This window comes from Scomber scombrus, chromosome 18 (genome assembly GCF_963691925.1).
Source record: "Scomber scombrus chromosome 18, fScoSco1.1, whole genome shotgun sequence".
NCBI lineage: Eukaryota > Metazoa > Chordata > Actinopteri > Scombriformes > Scombridae > Scomber > Scomber scombrus.
In genome coordinates this window covers 16009064-16027249 of record NC_084987.1, presented here as the reverse complement: position 1 = coordinate 16027249, position 18186 = coordinate 16009064, and the positions used below count along the sequence as shown (strand labels likewise).

General features: G+C 38.8%; 1 protein-coding gene across 1 annotated transcript; it reads right to left on the bottom strand.

The window, feature by feature from the left end:
* Window positions 1-1325: 1325 nt before the first annotated feature.
* On the bottom strand, window positions 1326-6718 carry LOC133999947 (H-2 class II histocompatibility antigen, A-Q alpha chain-like). Its single transcript, XM_062439296.1, has 5 exons — window positions 6619-6718; window positions 2384-2407; window positions 1968-2198; window positions 1592-1873; window positions 1326-1462 (listed from the first exon to the last, which is right to left on the bottom strand). Exons 1-5 carry the CDS (start codon window positions 6716-6718, stop codon window positions 1326-1328), a joined length of 774 nt encoding a protein of 257 aa, XP_062295280.1.
* Window positions 6719-18186: the final 11468 nt, after the last annotated feature.

Below are 18186 nucleotides of genomic sequence, written 5' to 3'. Positions count from 1 at the left end.
GGAGTCTAAATTATGAGAGAAAAATATGTTTTTAATGATACATCTTACATTTTCTTAGGCCACACAAAAAAGAAATGTATAAATGTGCATGTTTTCGCATGAAAAGAAAACAACAGGAATAAAGTTTTTTCAGATGTGGAGCATTATGTTCACAGATACACGGAAGTAGTAAATGGTGAACTGGTTTGTCAAGTCAAAGAATACACCCACTTTTTGCTTTGTTAAAACTGACGCTGTATATTCATTAAAATAATTATGTGATTAATAGTATGAGTAACAGTATTCCTGATTAGTATTACTGCTTTTAACTGTTGTTGTTACTGGTGTCTTTACAATTTGGTCAAACAAACTAAACACAAGTAACAGGAGGAAAAGGACCATATCTGTCAATTTGCATTGAGTATACTTTGTATTACTGTCAAAAAAAGTCATGTAAGTGAGGGAAAAAAAAAAGAAGACGAGAAAAGACAGTAAGACTTGTTCAACCACTTTATATGAGCAAGCCATTTAAAGATAACATTGAACAACACCAATTAAAACCCCTTGAACTGCATGTCTATTCAGCTCAGTGAAAATAAATTCTACTAGAGTGGTTAGCTGGGACCACTTTATTGTGGAAAACCCTACCCATTCACTTTTCACTGGTTCTTACTTTGACAGTTCATCAAGTCTATCAAAACAACCCAGTCTCACAGCAGTTTGTAAAATAGCCATGACATTTGTCCAAGGACACAAGTTTTCCATTTTTCTTTGTGTCACACAGCAAGACTTTCAAACCAATGTATTTCAATGGGAAGTACATTTCGTGCCTGCAACACGTATTTTCCTGGGACCAGGAGCATAGAACCTGTACTGTTTTTTTTACTCCATTTACTCTTCATTTTGAAAATATAACCGCTATATTACTGTATCATAGATAGTATAGTATCATAGATTATCATATAGTATCAAATAGTATCATAGATTATCACATAATATCATTGATTATCATATAGTATCATTGAACATTTAACCAGGAGATTTTATCCTTGTTGTGTCTTTATCAGTCGAGTGGGCAGACTGCTGTTGATCTAATTTATATTCGCAACATTTCTCAACACAAAAACACTAAAGTGTCCTTGAAAACTCGACATAACAATGAGTGAATGTTATGACCATTGGCTTTAATTCTTTCACTTTTGATTGTGAGAAATCCAACCACCATAGTCTCTCAAAATTCTGTGGGAAACACTGACAACAGAACTGACAAAGGAGAAATGACATGTAACAAAGGTCCCTGGCTGGAAACGCACCAGGCACATGGTGACTACAGCATGCTTAAACTACTAGGTCACCAGGATGCCCTGATAATGTTTTCCTTTAACAAAAAAGATTGTTCCTGCAGCAACCCCAATAAGTCCAAGGCTCAGGCAAAGTCCGCAGGAGACATCTGAACCAATGGTAGTCTCATTTATGTCAACCTCTGCAAAGGACAGGAGAAAACAGGCTTTTACTGTCAAACTCTTAAAAAAATATCCTAAACTGATTTTGGAATTGATTGACTCCTACATTTATAGAACAGATGCTTCATAACAAGCTTCTTTGTTCTCACCCCAAAACTTGGTCAGAGGTTCCTCCAGTGCCACATGTTCCACAGTGCAGCCGTAGATGTCTCCTTCATCTGGGACAAAGTCCAGGGTGGAAAAGACGTAAAATGACCCATCAGGATTTGGCAAGCACTTGATAAGAGGATCTTCGACTGCTACTTCTACATCATTTTTGGTCCACTTTATGTTGATGTTGGCAGGGAAGAAATGGTTGATGAAGCAGATGAGAGTATTCTCTTCGTTCTTTATCACTTCATCTTTTGGGTAAATGATGACTTCTGGTGCTTCTGAGGGTTAAATGAATACATACTCCAGTTAATGTACTTTGTAAAAAGTACAGTAGATAGTAAACTTAAAATCAACATGTGGAGTATCACTTACCTCTAGTCTTTGATGTAGCTGACTTGTCTGGTTTCCATCTGTACACGTCACCTCTGCATATAGCTCGGTAATATACTGCATAATTGTAGGCATGGGAAACATGGAGAACTACAGGGATTTTGCTCTCCCAATCCAATCCCGCTTTCTTAAAATTTGCATGGTAGACTTCTTCACCGTCCAGTGTCAAACAAAGTTGAGTATCACTTGAGTCGGAGCATCCATAAGTGTGAAAATGTAATAATCAATGTATAAATGAAGCAACTGTTTATACTTTTTTACAAAAACATTTGTAAATTAGTCATTTTAGTCACAAGTTTCTTTTTTGTTGTTGTCTTTTTAGTAGCTACTAAAAACAATGATATCCCTTTAATATAATGATCTTTCAATGCAAAAGGAACAGTAACAGGGTTACTTACGTTGTGCATAGATGCAAAGAGCTCCTGAGAAAACAAGAACAATTTTGAAGTACATATCTTTCAGTCTGGACTTCTTTACTGTTGCTGCTGTAGCTCTCTTGTTCTCTGTGGTTATAACTTTTGAAAAAAGATTTTCTTGAGGTTGGCTGTGATAGATTCTACCTTCCTCATACCTATAATGTCATGTAAATGTAGAATGGCAAAAAAAAAAAAAAAAAAGACATGGCAAACCAAGGGGAGGTCGGGGGGAGGAGAGTAAAGCTTGTTCATCCACTTTAACTAAGTAAGACATATATGATATTTTCTCATAAAACCTACGAGACTTTGTAGTGAAGTGAATGTATATATGTGTGTGTGTGTGTGTGTGTGTGTGTATGAACTGTAAACTGAGCAACATTTACAAATGAAGATTACAGTGTATAACGACATTACATTTCATTAACGCAGTGAAAACATAAAGTACAAATAGAGCCAGTTAAAGTTGCCACAACTACTGCCGTGCAGTACAGTAGTTCCCCAACAGTGTAGCAAAACAAATAAAAAGTTGTTATTGTATGATAAAACACATGAAGCATTGTGTTTGTTTTTTCCCTTATGCTTCAACCTCTATTCACATCCTCATATTTTAACAATCTCACTGTATGACAGGCTGATAAGTTAGTTTCCTCTTTCAGAAGGAGAAAATCCCAGTCAAGATTTGTTTGTATATTTCCGTGTTTGTCTGTATTGATTTGATTTTTAATACTAAAAATACATTAATCCAAATTTGTTTTTAACTGTCATTCCACAACACACATTTATTCAATTCATCACAATTTAGAAAACCTGTTTCATTCTTTAATTTAAATGTTTTCCATTTCTGCAGATTTAATCACATGATAATATTTTTACTATGTGGTATTATGGTGGTTTATTAACACACTTAAGTCATGCTGATTAACAAGATTTTGATTCAAAAATGTATGAACCTAATATTGTACATCTATTAAAAGTGATCTTAAAGTAAGGGCAGTTGTTTGGTTAAATTTTAAAAAGTCAGATATTTTTTTCCCAAATACGAAAGAATAGTCATGATTGAATTTTGATCATTTAGGTCATACAGCCCTCTTTGAAATTGGACCATATAGGACTAACTGAAACATCAGCATATAGCTCGTCTAATTGGGTGTCAGAATGTGCAACCTGATCATGGTAATGGCAGAAGAAGGGCGCTCATGGAGGCCTTGTGAAGAATGATTCACAAGACTGCACAGTATGGATGCAGTTCACAGAGGTAAAAAACTAAAACAAAAAACACAAAGAAACAGACACCATCTGGATCTGTTTGATTTTAAAGATGTGTGTGCATGTCCTATCCAGTCCTGCTCACAGCAACCCCCCCCCCCCCCCCCCCCCCCCACCCTTTGTACTAAAGCAGCAGCAAGAAAAAGTGGCCATTTATTCAGTCATCTACCTACCAGCTGATTAGGGAAATAAGCACATCACATTCCAATGCAAGTGCATTAATGTGCGCTAATGACGTGTTCAAGCTAACCATCATAAAAACACCCACCCACACACACACACACACACACACACGGACATCTGCACGATGTTAAAATTCAAACAATTACAAGTGAATCTTCATAAGAAGCACTCAGTATTTAAGTATGTAATCAGGTAGAAATTGGGTGCTTGATGAATTGAAGCTCTGATGGGAGAGGAGAGCAGCAAACAACTGTGAGACATGCTGAGTCTTTATTTGTATGGATCAGGATTAAGCAGTTGCTAGATTTGCATTAATTAGCTGAGACAGTGTCCGTGTTTGTGTGTGTGTGTGTGTTTATGATGGTTAGCTTGAACACGTCATTAGCGCACATTAATGCACTTGCATTGGAATGTGATGTTTTTATTTCCCAAATCAGCTGGTAGGTAGATGACTGAATAAACGGCAATTTTTTCTTGCTGCTGCTTTAGTACAAACGTATCATAGAGGTTCAATAGACTATAACTGCAACACACTTAATGTAGGCTTGCACAAGAAACTGAATTTGATGTTAAAGGAGAGTTCATCTGATTATTTTTGAGTTGTTAATACTTGAATATTTTAATTCAGACTGATTACATCTAGAAGACAACAACTGGCCTGCTGTCCACTTGATGGCAATATTGTCCTTGCATGATGATACGTTTCTAAAATATATCTGACACAGAGTATGTTTCTAGGAGTGTATTTCTGATTATCTCTACTGTTTGTGCCTGTGTATAATGTTTATGTGTTAAAATACAGAAAATGCAGTAATGCAAAAAGCCACACACACATTTGTAAAAACAAACCTGCACAGACCATCTGGATGAGGTGAACTTTCTGGCTACACGGCTCTATTTTCAACCACATTTTAATGTATTAAAAACATTAAAAGTACATGAATATTTTCATAAAAATACTTTGATGTGAGGTGACATTTAATGTTATTAATAGTTTGCTCTGTTGTTTCTCAGGGAAACCACTGACTGTGTGGGTCAACTGGGCTCAAATCCTCACACACATACATGCACGCACAAACCTTGACACACGTGCACATACAGAAGGCCACTTCATCATCAAAGAGATTTCTAATTAGTTGTGAGCTGCTGATGTTCCTATAGCAACCAATGACACTTGTACCTGTTATTCTAGTATTCACACCACGTATCTGTGCAAACACCAACATGCTGTGGACGGGATTGAACATACATTTATGTGTCATGGTCAATATGTTAAAACCCTGTAATGCTGTATCTACTCAGGCCTCACAGTTTACCAATCACCGGGGTCATTTGGCTGTGAAGCAGCCCATTGACACACTTTTATAATTCTTTGATAAAGAATCTATATATATTCAATTATTTTTATTGAGTTTCACACGAACAGTTGCATATACATTGACATAGTAAAAACGTAAGCATGAATCAAAATGCTTTCAGTGAAATCCATGTATCACAAATGCCACAAATTTACACACACATGAAATAAGACAAATACAATACAGACAGGTAGTAAACAAACACAGATACAGATAATAATAATAATAATAATAATAATAATAATAATGGTAATAATAATAATAATACTAAGCAAGAAAAATTAAGAAAGAGAGAGAAAAAGAAAGACAAAGAGTTAAAATAAACAAAACAAAACAAACAAAAGAAAAAGGTTGGTGGGAAGGAGGGGGGAGGTGGAAGGCTTTTAATTCATGAGACTGGCTGAGGGGAAGGAATTACAGAAGTAGTCTAAGAAGGGCTGCCATACCCTGTTGTATTTCTGAGAAGAGCCTCTACTACTGCATCTGAGTTTCTCTAGTTTAAGGTGTGCCATGACATCCTTAACCCATAGGCCATGTGAAGGTGGGTTTCTGTCCTTCCACTTAAGAAGGAGGACCCTGCGGGCAAGAAGCAGTGCAAAGGCCAAAGCTTGTGACTGCCCATTTGGGAGGAGTAACTCTCTCGGGACAACACCAAAAATGGCGGCCATAGGATTTGGTGATATGTCCTGACCACACATCTGTGACACTGTATCAAATATTGAGGACCAAAAGGGGGCAATTGATTGACATGAATAAAACATATGAGATAAGGTGGCAGGGGCGTTGGAACATTTTTGGCAGATGGGGTCTGTGCCCGGGTATATTCTGGCGAGTTTGCTTCTGCAGAGATGTAAACGATGTAAAACTTTAAATTGAAGTAAGCCATGTCTCACACAGATTGAGGACTTGTGGATGTTCTCAATTGCTGCCTGCCATGCTTCATCTGAGATGTCTGACTGTAATTCTGCTTCCCATGCAGTTTTAACATGATCAAGAGGGGGGCTGTGAATGCCTTGAATTATAGTATATAGTTTGGAGACACACCCTGGTAAGAAAGGATTGAGACAGATGCAGTTATGCACAGGGCTATTTGGTGGAGCTGAAGGAAAGGATGGAAAACGTGTCTGAGCAAAGTCACGAATTTGCAAGTATCTAAAAAAGTGTGTGTTTGGTATGCCATATTCCTTGACAAGATAGCCAAAGGAGGCAAAAACCCCTTCATGGAAAAGGTCGGCAATGCATTTTAGCCCTTTCTGAGACCAGAAGTTAAATGCAGAATCAAGAAGGGCAGGTTTAAAATTAGGGTTACGGGCTAAAGGGATCAGTGAGATAGTATGCATGTAGCCAAAATGAACTCTAAACTGTTTCCATATTCGAAGGGAGTTGCTGACGACTGGATTGTTTGAGTACCATTTCCTACTGAGTGGCAATGGAGAGCAGAGAAGTGCAGCAGGATCCACTGGCCCACATGCTTGTCGTTCCATATCACACCAGTCAGGTCCAACTCCATCTCTGAAGGAGGACATCCAGAATGTGACTTTATGGATATTGGCAGCCCAGTAGTAATGCAGGAAATTTGGTAACGCAAGACCCCCTTCTGATTTAGTTTTTTCTAGAAGTGATTTACGAATACGTGGAATTTTCTTGTTCCAGATAAATGTGCTAATATGTTTATCTAATTCCTTAAAAAAAGACTTTGGTATAAAAGTGGGGATTGTGTTAAAATAATATAATAGTCTGGGCATGATAACCATCTTTATAGAGTTGATTCTTCCTGCCAATGATATAGGGAGAGATTCCCAGCGTTTAAGATCGTCTTTAGCTCTCTCCAGAGCCGGTCTGAGATTCTTTTTAAATAAGTCAACATACTCTCTCGTTACACACACACCTAGATACGTAAAAGAGTCAGTAGCCACTTTGAAAGGCAGTTGTGTGAGAGAGAGCCTGGTTGCACTAGCATTAATTGGGAAAAGTAAGCTTTTGGTTAAATTGATTTTATAGCCAGACACCCTACCAAATGAATTAATTACATCCAGAGCCACAGGGATGGAAGTGAGGGGATCTGAACAGTACAAAATCATATCGTCCGCATACAGAGACAGTTTGTGAACAATACCTCCTCACTCAATAACCATAAAGTCACCCCTCTCTCGGATAGCTACCGCCAGCGGTTCTATGGCTAAGTCAAACAAGAGGGGGGATAAAGGACACCCTTGTCTCGTGCCCCTCTGCAAGGGAAAATATTTAGAAATAATGCCGTTAGTACGGACTGCTGCTTGTGGTGCGGAGTAGAGGACCTTTATCCAAGAGACAAAGCCAGAGCTGAAGCCAAATTTACTAAGCGCGGTGAACAGATAATCAAATTCAATTCGATCAAATGCTTTGTGTGCATCAAGTGAAACAACAACCTCCGGTGTGGGCCCTGGGTCTGAATAGATGATGTTGTAGAGGCGGCGAAGATTTCCAAAAGATTGTCTACCTCTTAAAAAAGTTTGATCAGGGTGAATAATGTTATGGAGTACGACCTCCAAACTCAGAGCTAAAACCTTTGCCAGAATTTTGTTGTCACAGCAAACCAAACTGACAGGCCTATATGAGTCACACATAGTAGGGTCCTTACCATTTTTCAAGAGGACTGAAATTACCGCCTGAGACATAGTGGGGGGTAATGAGCCCCGCTGAAGAGCCTCAGCAAAAACCTTGCATAACACTGGTGAAAGTTGTTTTGAGAATTTTTTATAAAATTCTATAGGGAAGCCGTCAGGACCAGGGGCCTTGCCACTTTTCATCAATGTGATCGCCTGATTGATTTCAATCTCAGATATGTCCCCATCTAAAGATGATGCTTCTACTGAGCTCAGTGTTGGAAGTTCGATAGACTGAAAAAAACTGTTTGTGCACAAATCATTGGGGGTTTCTGAAGAATACAAATTTTCATAAAATTTCTGAAATTGGTTATTAATAGCTAACTGGTCAGAAGTAGTGTTCCCATTAGATGTGGTGACTTCAGCTATTAAGCTATCTGCAGCAGACTGCCTCAATTGGTGGCAGAGTAGCTTACTGGCCCGTTCGCCATGCTCATAGTGGGTCATACGCGACCTCTGATAAAGATCCTGAATGTGTGCAGATGCTAAAGAGTCGAATTCCGTCTGTAGCATGATACGTTCCTTGTAAAGGTCAGCAGATGGTGCGGCTGCATTTCTCTGATCGATATCTTGAATAGAATTTACTAGCTCAGTCATGCGTTTTGATCTATCCCTGTTGGCACTGGCAGTATATGATATAATTTGGCCTCGTAGGTAAGCTTTCATAGCCTCCCATACGGTCCCTACGCTTGTCTCAGATGGCATATTAGTTTTCAGGAAAACATCAATGTTTGTCGAGACAAAATGAATAAAATTTTCGTCAGATAAAAAAACGCTGGTTAAATCGCCAAGTTCGGTGTGGGGGTATATGATCTGGAAAGCAAAGCTGTAACACCACTGGACTGTGGTCTGAAATTACTATACTCTCGTATTCAGTGGATTTCTGGATAGAAAGTAGATTTTTGTCAAGCAGAAAATAATCTATTCTAGAGTAAGATTGGTGTGCCGGAGAGAAAAAAGAAAAGTTTTTAGTTGTAGGATTTTTAAAACGCCATGGGTCCACAATCCCATAAGTCTCTATGAAAGAATTGATCACTTTGGCAGAATTTGATAGTGACCTAGAGGAAGTTGCCGAACGATCAAGAGAGCTATGCAGAACACAGTTCCAATCCCCAGACAAGATTAAACGGTGGGAATTCAAGTTGGGCAGTACCGCAAAGAATTTTTAATAAAATCGGCATCGTCCCAGTTAGGGGCATAGACACATGCCAACACCACCGGTATATTGTATAAGAGGCCCTGCACAACAACATATCTCCCACCTGGATCAGCAATAATATTAGACTGAACAAACTGCACCTGTCTGCGTATCAATATTGCGGCCCCTCTACATTTCGCCTGGAATTTAGAATGGAAAATTTGAGAGAAACCATCCCGCTTAAGTCTAGTATGGTCTTTCTGACAGAGATGTGTCTCCTGTAAATACACAATATCAGCACTTAGTTTTTTTAAGTGGGCAAAAACCTTACTTCGCTACACAGGATGATTAAGGCCCTTAACATTCCAGCTTACAAGGTTAGTGACAGCATTGCCCAATCGGTCTGACTTCCTCATGTTAAGTAACATAACACATAGGGCCTTCCGTTGCAGGGAGGGGGGAGAGGGGAGAAGTGAGGAGGGGAAAAGAAACTTGACTGAAAAACACTAACAATACAACACAAAATACAACACATACAATCAGAAACATCACAACACCGTATAAGACTATTAAACATGTCAGTCTGAACCACCCACTCATAACCCAAGAGAACATAATGCAAACGCAGCCGGTCTCTCTGCAGTAGAGAGACTGCAACCCACCCCCGATAACACTCGTAACTCCAAGTGAACAGCTTACCTAGCGAGACTGAGCCTCGCCAGAACCTTTTGTAATGTTATTATTAATTATGCATATTAGCTATCTTATTTAGAGATTACCATCAAAATGTAGATAGACCACAATACATTCAGAAATCAACTAAAATCCTATAAAGTAACGTTAGGCAGATCAGTATTCAACTGCCTGGGTGTATTCATAAATTGAGTAACGTTATGTCAGTGTTTGCCGTTAGCCCTGCTGGCTAACGAAGCGGGAAGTTATCTTGCACCCAGACAGCAGTAACATAACATAGAACCATTTGCAAATAACCAACTAAACGTAATACATGAAGCACGTCAGCCCAAGGGCTACTAACGTTAGTAACCAGTCGATAGGACAAGAAAAGTAGAGAATGTTTATGAACCTGAGTATGACCGTTTGCAGATAGTTAGCTGTAACCCCCTGCAGCCACTAGACTTAGCTACAGCGAGAGGTATACAAACATTACCTCAGCCATTCTGCGTAGCACCAGGTAGACGCAAAGCAAAGTCCCTTGCCTTGATCGGATCCGCAAAGCTGTGCCGCTGGCCGTCAGACTTGGTGGTAATTTGCAACACCGCCGGGTACCTCAGCCTGTACTCGACCCCACTGCAGCCCCTGAGGATGCCCTTAGCTTCTCTAAAAGTGTTTCGTTGCTGCAGCACAGTCTGTGTGTAGTCTGGGTGAACCCTGATCCTATCCCCGTCCGGTGTTATCAGTTCCTTAGCCTCGGCTGCTTTGCGAAGGATTGCCTCTTTTTCCTGGTAGTAGTGACATTTACTCACAAAAGCTCGAGGTGGTTGGTCGTCTCCAGGGCGTTCACGCAAAGTCCGATGAGATCTGTCGAGCGTTGGGCAGTTGTCCAGGCCCAGCGTGTCACGTAGCAGCCCTGCCATGAACTCCAACGGTGCTTTCCCGGCCTCCCGCTTCTCCCTCACCCCGGTGATCCGGAGATTGCACCTCCTTGACCTAGCCTCAAGGTCTTCGTTTTTATCCGACAGTACTTTAATGTCCCGTTTCAACCGCTGAACCTCGTCATCTAGTGTACAGATGGCGATAAAGAATCTATAGAGCGACTTGTGAGAAGGTTAATGGCACATGCAGAGACTGCAATAGTTTATATTTGTTAATTGGGTCTTGGTGATGACCAGGTTGGGAACTGATTGGGTTTATGCCAGTGGAGTATGGAGTGTCTTCTAGTTAACCTTTGAAAGTGAAACCTTTCAAAGGATCATTTGATAATTACGTGGCTCGTTATCTTAATCGGTCAAATCTTTGGCTTTGATTTGCCAAAGAAAACATTTTGATCTGAGGCATACACCTTTGTTCCCCATCCAAAACAGAACAAGAGTGCTGAAATAATTAGTGTCTGTATCTGTATGAATGCATGTATGTATGTAATGTCTGTATTCACAGGATCAGATAAAGTAATTCAAATTGAAATCTAAATGTTTTTTTTGTTTGTGTGTGTGTACAAACTTTGAAATTTCTACAACATTGAAACGGAGCAGATTTGTTTCCTAATTTAATTTTAAGGTTTAAGACACAATTGAAACTAGAAAGAATACCCTTTGGATCAAAATGTGATCAGTACAGGTTGAGACATTGTGCTTTAGGTTACATGAACATACAAACAGATGAAGACTGATCAGTGTCACTCTCTATTATCATATCATTTTCATATTCAATCTATCACCAATCACAGTGTACAATCCATCCTGATGCATCGTGATCACATTATAATACAGCATGTCCAGCTGTTCCCCTTCTCGTGCTGCATCTCCTCTGCCACCTGTCTCATAACTCTACTGACTCACTCACAGCGTGTCAGCGCAGCTTCTATTCTCAGTAGCCATTGTCTCTTCTTGTTTAGACAGGATGTTGACAGTAAGTAAGGTTTAGGGTGACAGGAAGAGAGGACAGGTGATTAAGAATTTCCTGGTCTGATGTTGTGAATACTATTCTCACTATAAACTGGTGGCAGCGCAGCCTGCTCTGTAGCACATAAATGTGTGTATTTTCACACCGGTGTTGTAGCCACCAAACGTCACGTCCAAATTGGACACATAAAGGTTTTACTCTGGTGGAGTGTCAATGCTTAAGCAAGTTTGACATGCTTAAATTCAATCTATCAGTGCTCCAACAAATGAAAAAGAACAGAGACAGTACATTTGGTGATTTGGTCTCCTTTGTCCATCATTAAAAACTCTGATTTATTTAATCCCAGAAAGCCTAATTTCTGATGTTCAAGTCTTCCACTTACAAGTTGAAACACCTTAATGCACATTGGGTTGTTTCCTGGAATTAAAACACTGTACGCAGGTTCGTGACATTGCAAAATATCTGTGTGTTCCTGTGGTGTGTACGCATGTGTGCAAGGGACCATTTAAAATCGTGTCACTGCCTTCTCGAACCCCTCAAACAGAGTTCCCCACAGGAACTCTGTTTGAAGCTCAGTCCGGCAATGTGTGGAGTTTCAAACACATAACCGGAGGCAGCAGCAACAGGGTACAACAGATGTTAAGCTTTGGTACAACACAGGCCGCGGGCAGAGCCACAGACATGACGAGACATTTAAGTAAATTTTCAAGTAAATGAGTCACATGTATATAAGTAGATTACTGGATGGATACGTTTTCAAGTATGTCCCTACAGATTATTATCAAACTGTTGTGTGCAGTTCAGTCAGAGCCTATAGGATGACAAGGTATTCACTCCTTGATGCAACACATCTGCATAAAACTGAAAAGTAAATGATAGATTCAAGGCACATCCCCCATCTTGCTGATCACAATGCAGCTTATGTAGCCAACAATCACATGCCCCTGCCCCCTCTCATCAGCTGTCTCTTGTACTACATTTTCTTTCTCTTACTATTTATTAATTTGCTTTTATATCGAAATGTTATTGTTAAGTCTTCTGCCAAATGCTAAACAGTTTTCAGTATGGGCTCGTAGGTGGTCGAGTGGTTAACCTCTCTCTCATTATTTCCTGTCTCTCTACTGCTAATAAAGGTGTCTATGCCAGAAAAAAACTTTTTTTTAAAATAGCAGTTTCCAGTATGGACCATTTTCTTCATTCAGAAGTTACCATTTCCTGTAATAAAGCTCAACACCTGTGAGTCACCAGCGCTAGGGTTGCTTTGTGATGTGGTTATTGTCTTATCGTAACACCACCTGAAGGGATAATTCAAGTAAATCCATAGTTGTTAAAGGAAGAAATCTAGTATTCCATGTTATCGCCAGTTCTTGTGAAAGTCTATCTATCTGTCTATCTTATCATCCCGTTTTTGTCTGTATTTAAATATAAATAAACATTGCATAATAACAGAATGCCTCAGTACATCCCTCCTTTGGCTCTGTCTGGATAATTTGTCAGATTTCAAGAGTCCTCAAAGTCCTATTCTCTCTGGCTTTGTATTGAACCCTCTCTTGTTCTAGGTACACAAGGCTGAGCACTTCACTGTCTAAGTGTATGTGTGTGTTTGTGTGTGTGTTTGTGTGTGTGTGTGTGTGTGTGTGTGTTTGTGACAACTCTATTGTGTTTCTAAACCCTTTTATTGGCTCCCTATATTCTGCATTTCATTTGTGAGCCAGTTTGTTTGGGTGTGTTTTTTTCCCCTGCCATATGTCATTATCAATCATCACATTTGACTGTTATTCTTCTCTGCTTACCTCGCTCTTTGTGTTTTCCCTTTATCAACCATGTCCCTAAAATTTCATAATTATACACTGTGTGTTCTGGGTTTCAGTCAATATTTAAAGTCTACTACAGGCCTAACTAGGCTCAATCACATGTTAAAATGTGTTGCCTTTGTCATGGTAACACATGAATGGTCTCATGAATGGCCTCAGGACTTTTTTCATTTTTCACATGTCTCTTAGTCACCCCTGTTCCCACAACCTCCAGTCACCTGAACAACTGTTCCTGCACAACTGCTCTTAATTTAGTGCCTAGCTCTCAACTATAAATAGAAAGCTGTTGACCCTCCATGTTTACTAGGTTATTGACGTTGCTACGTAGCTACTGCAGCCTTGCCATTTCTGCTCATGTGTTCATGTGTTCCAGTATCTAACCTTGTCACACCTTCTCGGTAAACTTCCTAAAAAAAAACCTCACTCTGTCTGCCTCATCCACACATCAAACTGAGGTTTTCAGTGCCCTTGATGGTCCAGGGTAGTAACTACAATCTTTAGTTTAGTTAGTAGATTTTACAATCTTTCTACAAGAAATTCTAACTCTTATTTGATTCCTTTTTACATTATATTTGTATTAAATTGTTTTATTGTGTATTAAAAAGTTTAAAATAGATGGGTAATTAAGAAAAATTCAATCAACCTTCAAGTATTGTTCTGTGAGGTTAATCTATTAAAATGGCTTAAGATATTTATTTTATTTTATGTAAACCTTTTTTAGAATTAGATATGTACTCCAGTAGAATATAATTAAGTTCTTGTCTTAATAAAAATAAATTATTTCAATCAAGTCTGTGTTAATGAACTGTAAAAATGGTTTAATGCTTGCTGAATAGAATAAAAGTTGACGCTATATAAATTATGACTTAGCTTCATAATGTAAAATGTAACACCTGATTATGATTGAACTACCTGCTCCCAGTAACACCATAATTATATATGGGAGAGAGAGAGAGAGAGAGAGAGAGAGAGAGAGAGAGAGAGAGAGAGAGAGAGAGAGAATGAGATTTTGTAGTTGCAAATTTACATAATCTTTTCTCTGAGACAATGCAAGACTGAATTTTCTATTTCATCATTTTCAGTATAGTGCATGTATTTGGAAAGACAATATATTATTTCAATATATAGAAAATTGCCTTTTACCTTTTCAGCAGGGTGAAGTGGTACATCAGCATAATGATTCCAGTGTGTGATTGAATTTGCACTTGAAAAGTAACGACAAACTTAAACTTTATCTCATGTTTCAACCATAGACTGTAAAGAACAATGGATGAAGCCACCATTATATATCCCATTGGTTTATGGTATCCCATTTTGAAGCCTCAAGTTTGCATTTTGATTGTCGCCAAGAGGGTGGAGCTGACCTTAACGCTAGCTGCTCGCTTTGTTAGCACGGTGAATTTCCAGTCTATGGTTAACTGGTTAACTGTGACAATGCACATTTTTTTTGGCGAAAAACAAGCTTAAAACCTTTAAAACAAAATGTACTTAGAAAAAAACTGAAAATCCGACTTTTAGGTGACCAAAATGTAACAATTAACTTTCAACTGAAAACATATGGAAACAGCAACAGCTACAGCTCGCCTATGAATCTGTTGTTATGCCATCGTTATGTTACCCAACCAACACTGTTGCCATGGTAGCGACTTGCCTGTGACAGCACCCACCTGTCACTCAAAGTGGCCATTAAATATGCATAACTTTAAGCCATAATGAAATTTAAATGTGTGAGTTATATAAAAATTGCACAGTTGTCATGAGCAGGGAAATTAAATCATCTTTAATTTCATCTTTAACCTTGGAATCTGAATAGTCAAAAGGCTGCAAGTTACAAAGTGTAGAGAGAGAAAGGAGGACATAGAAGAGAAACAGATTCATAACAAGAGTCAGGTGGCCCACTAATAAAAAACAGAAAATGCAGACATCATGCAAATGATATGTAAGTGTTTCCCTGCTCTCACTGTGCTGTACAACATCTCTGCAGTGACTCATTAGAAAGGATTAAAAAACACACAAACACAAACACAGTCATGTTGCCCATTAAAATTATTGTTTAGGAGGCTGCCAGCAAACCATATTGCATTAATTGCCTGTAACTGCCATTGTTCCCCAAAAGATTAGATTTTTTTTGGTTGCAGGACCCAAAAATAATACATAACAGAGAAAACCACAACAGCCAGACACATAAAAAGAGGTTCTCAGCTGGAGAAATACAGAAGAAAATGTACTTTAATAAAGCAGCCATATCTGAGATAAAGTGTGTGAGCGCAACCTAGAAAACACTACCAGGGTTTCAATTATCTGCACAGCGGGGACTTATTCAATGCCTTCCTATGAGCCAACAGCAGGCTGGCAGCTGAATAACAGCAGAGGTCACAGAAAAGGAAGCAATTGAAGTTTTGCTACGCAGATAATTAGTCAAACATGCTGCAGGTACAGTACTGGCTGATCACTATAAGCAGCAACCAAAGTCCAACTAAAACCACAAAGAAGTGGAAGTTGTCATGCAAATAGACAGTGCAGAATTGAGTTAAAAATGCTTACAACATTTGAGTCAGAAGTGTTACATGAAATATGATAGGTCTGGACGGATGGGTCTATTGGTTTGATAGTGTTCCTGCAATGTTCTTAAAAATGCCATCAGAAGTGGTCTGCAGCTCCTTAGTGACTTTAATGAAGATCCCGGGTCAACTTGGTCTGACAAGTAGCTTAAAAAGTAGTACTGACTGAAAGTGGACTTGAGCTCGACTGTAATGACCAAGCTAAATTAGACTAAACTGCCATTATTAAATAATGATGGCAAACACTAGGCCTGTTAGAATAATTATGTTATGAATTTATTGTATGATAATGTAATTATTGACATCATGACTTTTTGTGACGTATTGATATATGAACATGACCTTGATCATTTTTGCTGACCTTGATATTGCTCATTGTGTTTACATGTTTGTTTGTTAATGTGTGTTTTACATTTTAGCCAACATGATGCCAGAATGAACATAACGTATTGTCTGTGGTCTTTCTATTTGAGGCAAATAATCTAACTGTTTCAGCAGGTTGTTTCCAAAATTGAAAAATACAATTTCTTTCACACTCCTCATTAACTGCTTATATAGCCAATAGATTGGCTGCTGCTGCTGCTTACATAGCTAATTCACATCACTGCCATCACTGCCTGGCCTCCTTCATTTTTACATATGATATCGGAGGTGGAAGCCATGGGATCAGTTTTTTTTACCTTGCAATTCCAATGTCTGAATATTAGGAATTAAAAGTTGATTACTCTTAAAAGGGTGGACTTGCATTATTATCATTATATCAGTGGCATTAAATGGTCTTAAAATGACAAGAATATTGTTTATCGCAAATGTTTCTGGAATAATATATCATCCAATAAAAGTAGTTGTCTTGACAGTCCTAGCAAACAGACATTTTAGGTTTATTAAACAGAACAAAGACAATGCTCTTCTTTCCTCAACCCACACTCCAAAGCTCATTACTCATTACTCCCTTAGTCTGAAACTAAATATCAGAACAAATCTTTCATAGCTGCTGCACTGAGGTGATTATTAGGTAACTGTCTGGTACAGTAGGAATGTGTCCCTATAGAAAAGAGTAGATTGTAGCATATTGGCCTTGAACCATATTATATATAGTTAGGTCCATACATGTTACCATGGTTACCAAAAGATTGTCATAGATACTGTATATGTGCTGCTTTTACATGTCACTTATGAGGTCTCTTTCTTGAAATGGCATGCAGATTGGAAGTGTAACAAGACCCTCCTTTGCAAGTTTGAATGACAACTTTCACACCAGGAGTGACAGGCGAGATACACAGAACTAAAAAAGCACCAAACAGGTTAGGTGTGAAGAAACCCTTAATTGTAGGAATGACAGACCAATTTGTTCTGTTTTTTTTACAGATCGGAGGATAAGATGAATCAGTGCAGTGACAAATTCTACAAATACGGGTTGTAGCCTGCAGATAGTGCAAGCACAAGATGTTTGTTATACAGTAAATTAAAATACTAGTTAAAGTATGGTGGTGCTGAATCCTTAAACTGCTTCAATATCTGTATACTTTAGAATTATCTATCTGCAAAACACTGGCCAAAATAAAATCATGCTGACCTAAGCATACTAAGTTAGTACAGTACTACTACTCAGTTAGTTTCCAAAAGTGATCCATCACCTTTTCAACACACATGCATTCTCTCTCTGTCACTCTCTCTCTCTCTCTCTCTCTCTCTCTCTCTCTCTGTCTTTCCTTGGCTGATCCTTTGACGTCTGGCAGATCATCTGAGTGAGCATGTTTCTATCCATCTGGTTGCGTGTGAGTCAGGTCACTGTCTGGCTGAGATATGAGCTCCTTTGGGAACAACGAAGGAACAGGCTTCTCATTAGTCAGAGCACCAAGCCTCTACTCCAGGGATGTAAACAAGATCTTGGGTCTGGGCCTAGACGTGCTGTGGCGCATCTCAGTATGCAGGGACATAAACTAACATATGGAAACCCCCAGAGACTGATCTTACACTGACTAGCTGATGTCACCTGATTCAAAACAGGTGTCATACTGCAGGAGAACATGGGTTAGCTTCAACGGGTGGTTGTGAGATGCTTAGTATTATCCGCACAAGCACTACGACTTTGTGCAAGAATACAGAGATTAAGACTGAAAGCCTTGTATTTCCATCTGTGTGTATAGTTATTGTGCACAGAAGTCCAAGTCAAATTAGAGTTTTTAGGATTGTCACAATTTTCATCCTTTTTAAAAATTCGTTGGACTTTGTCAGAT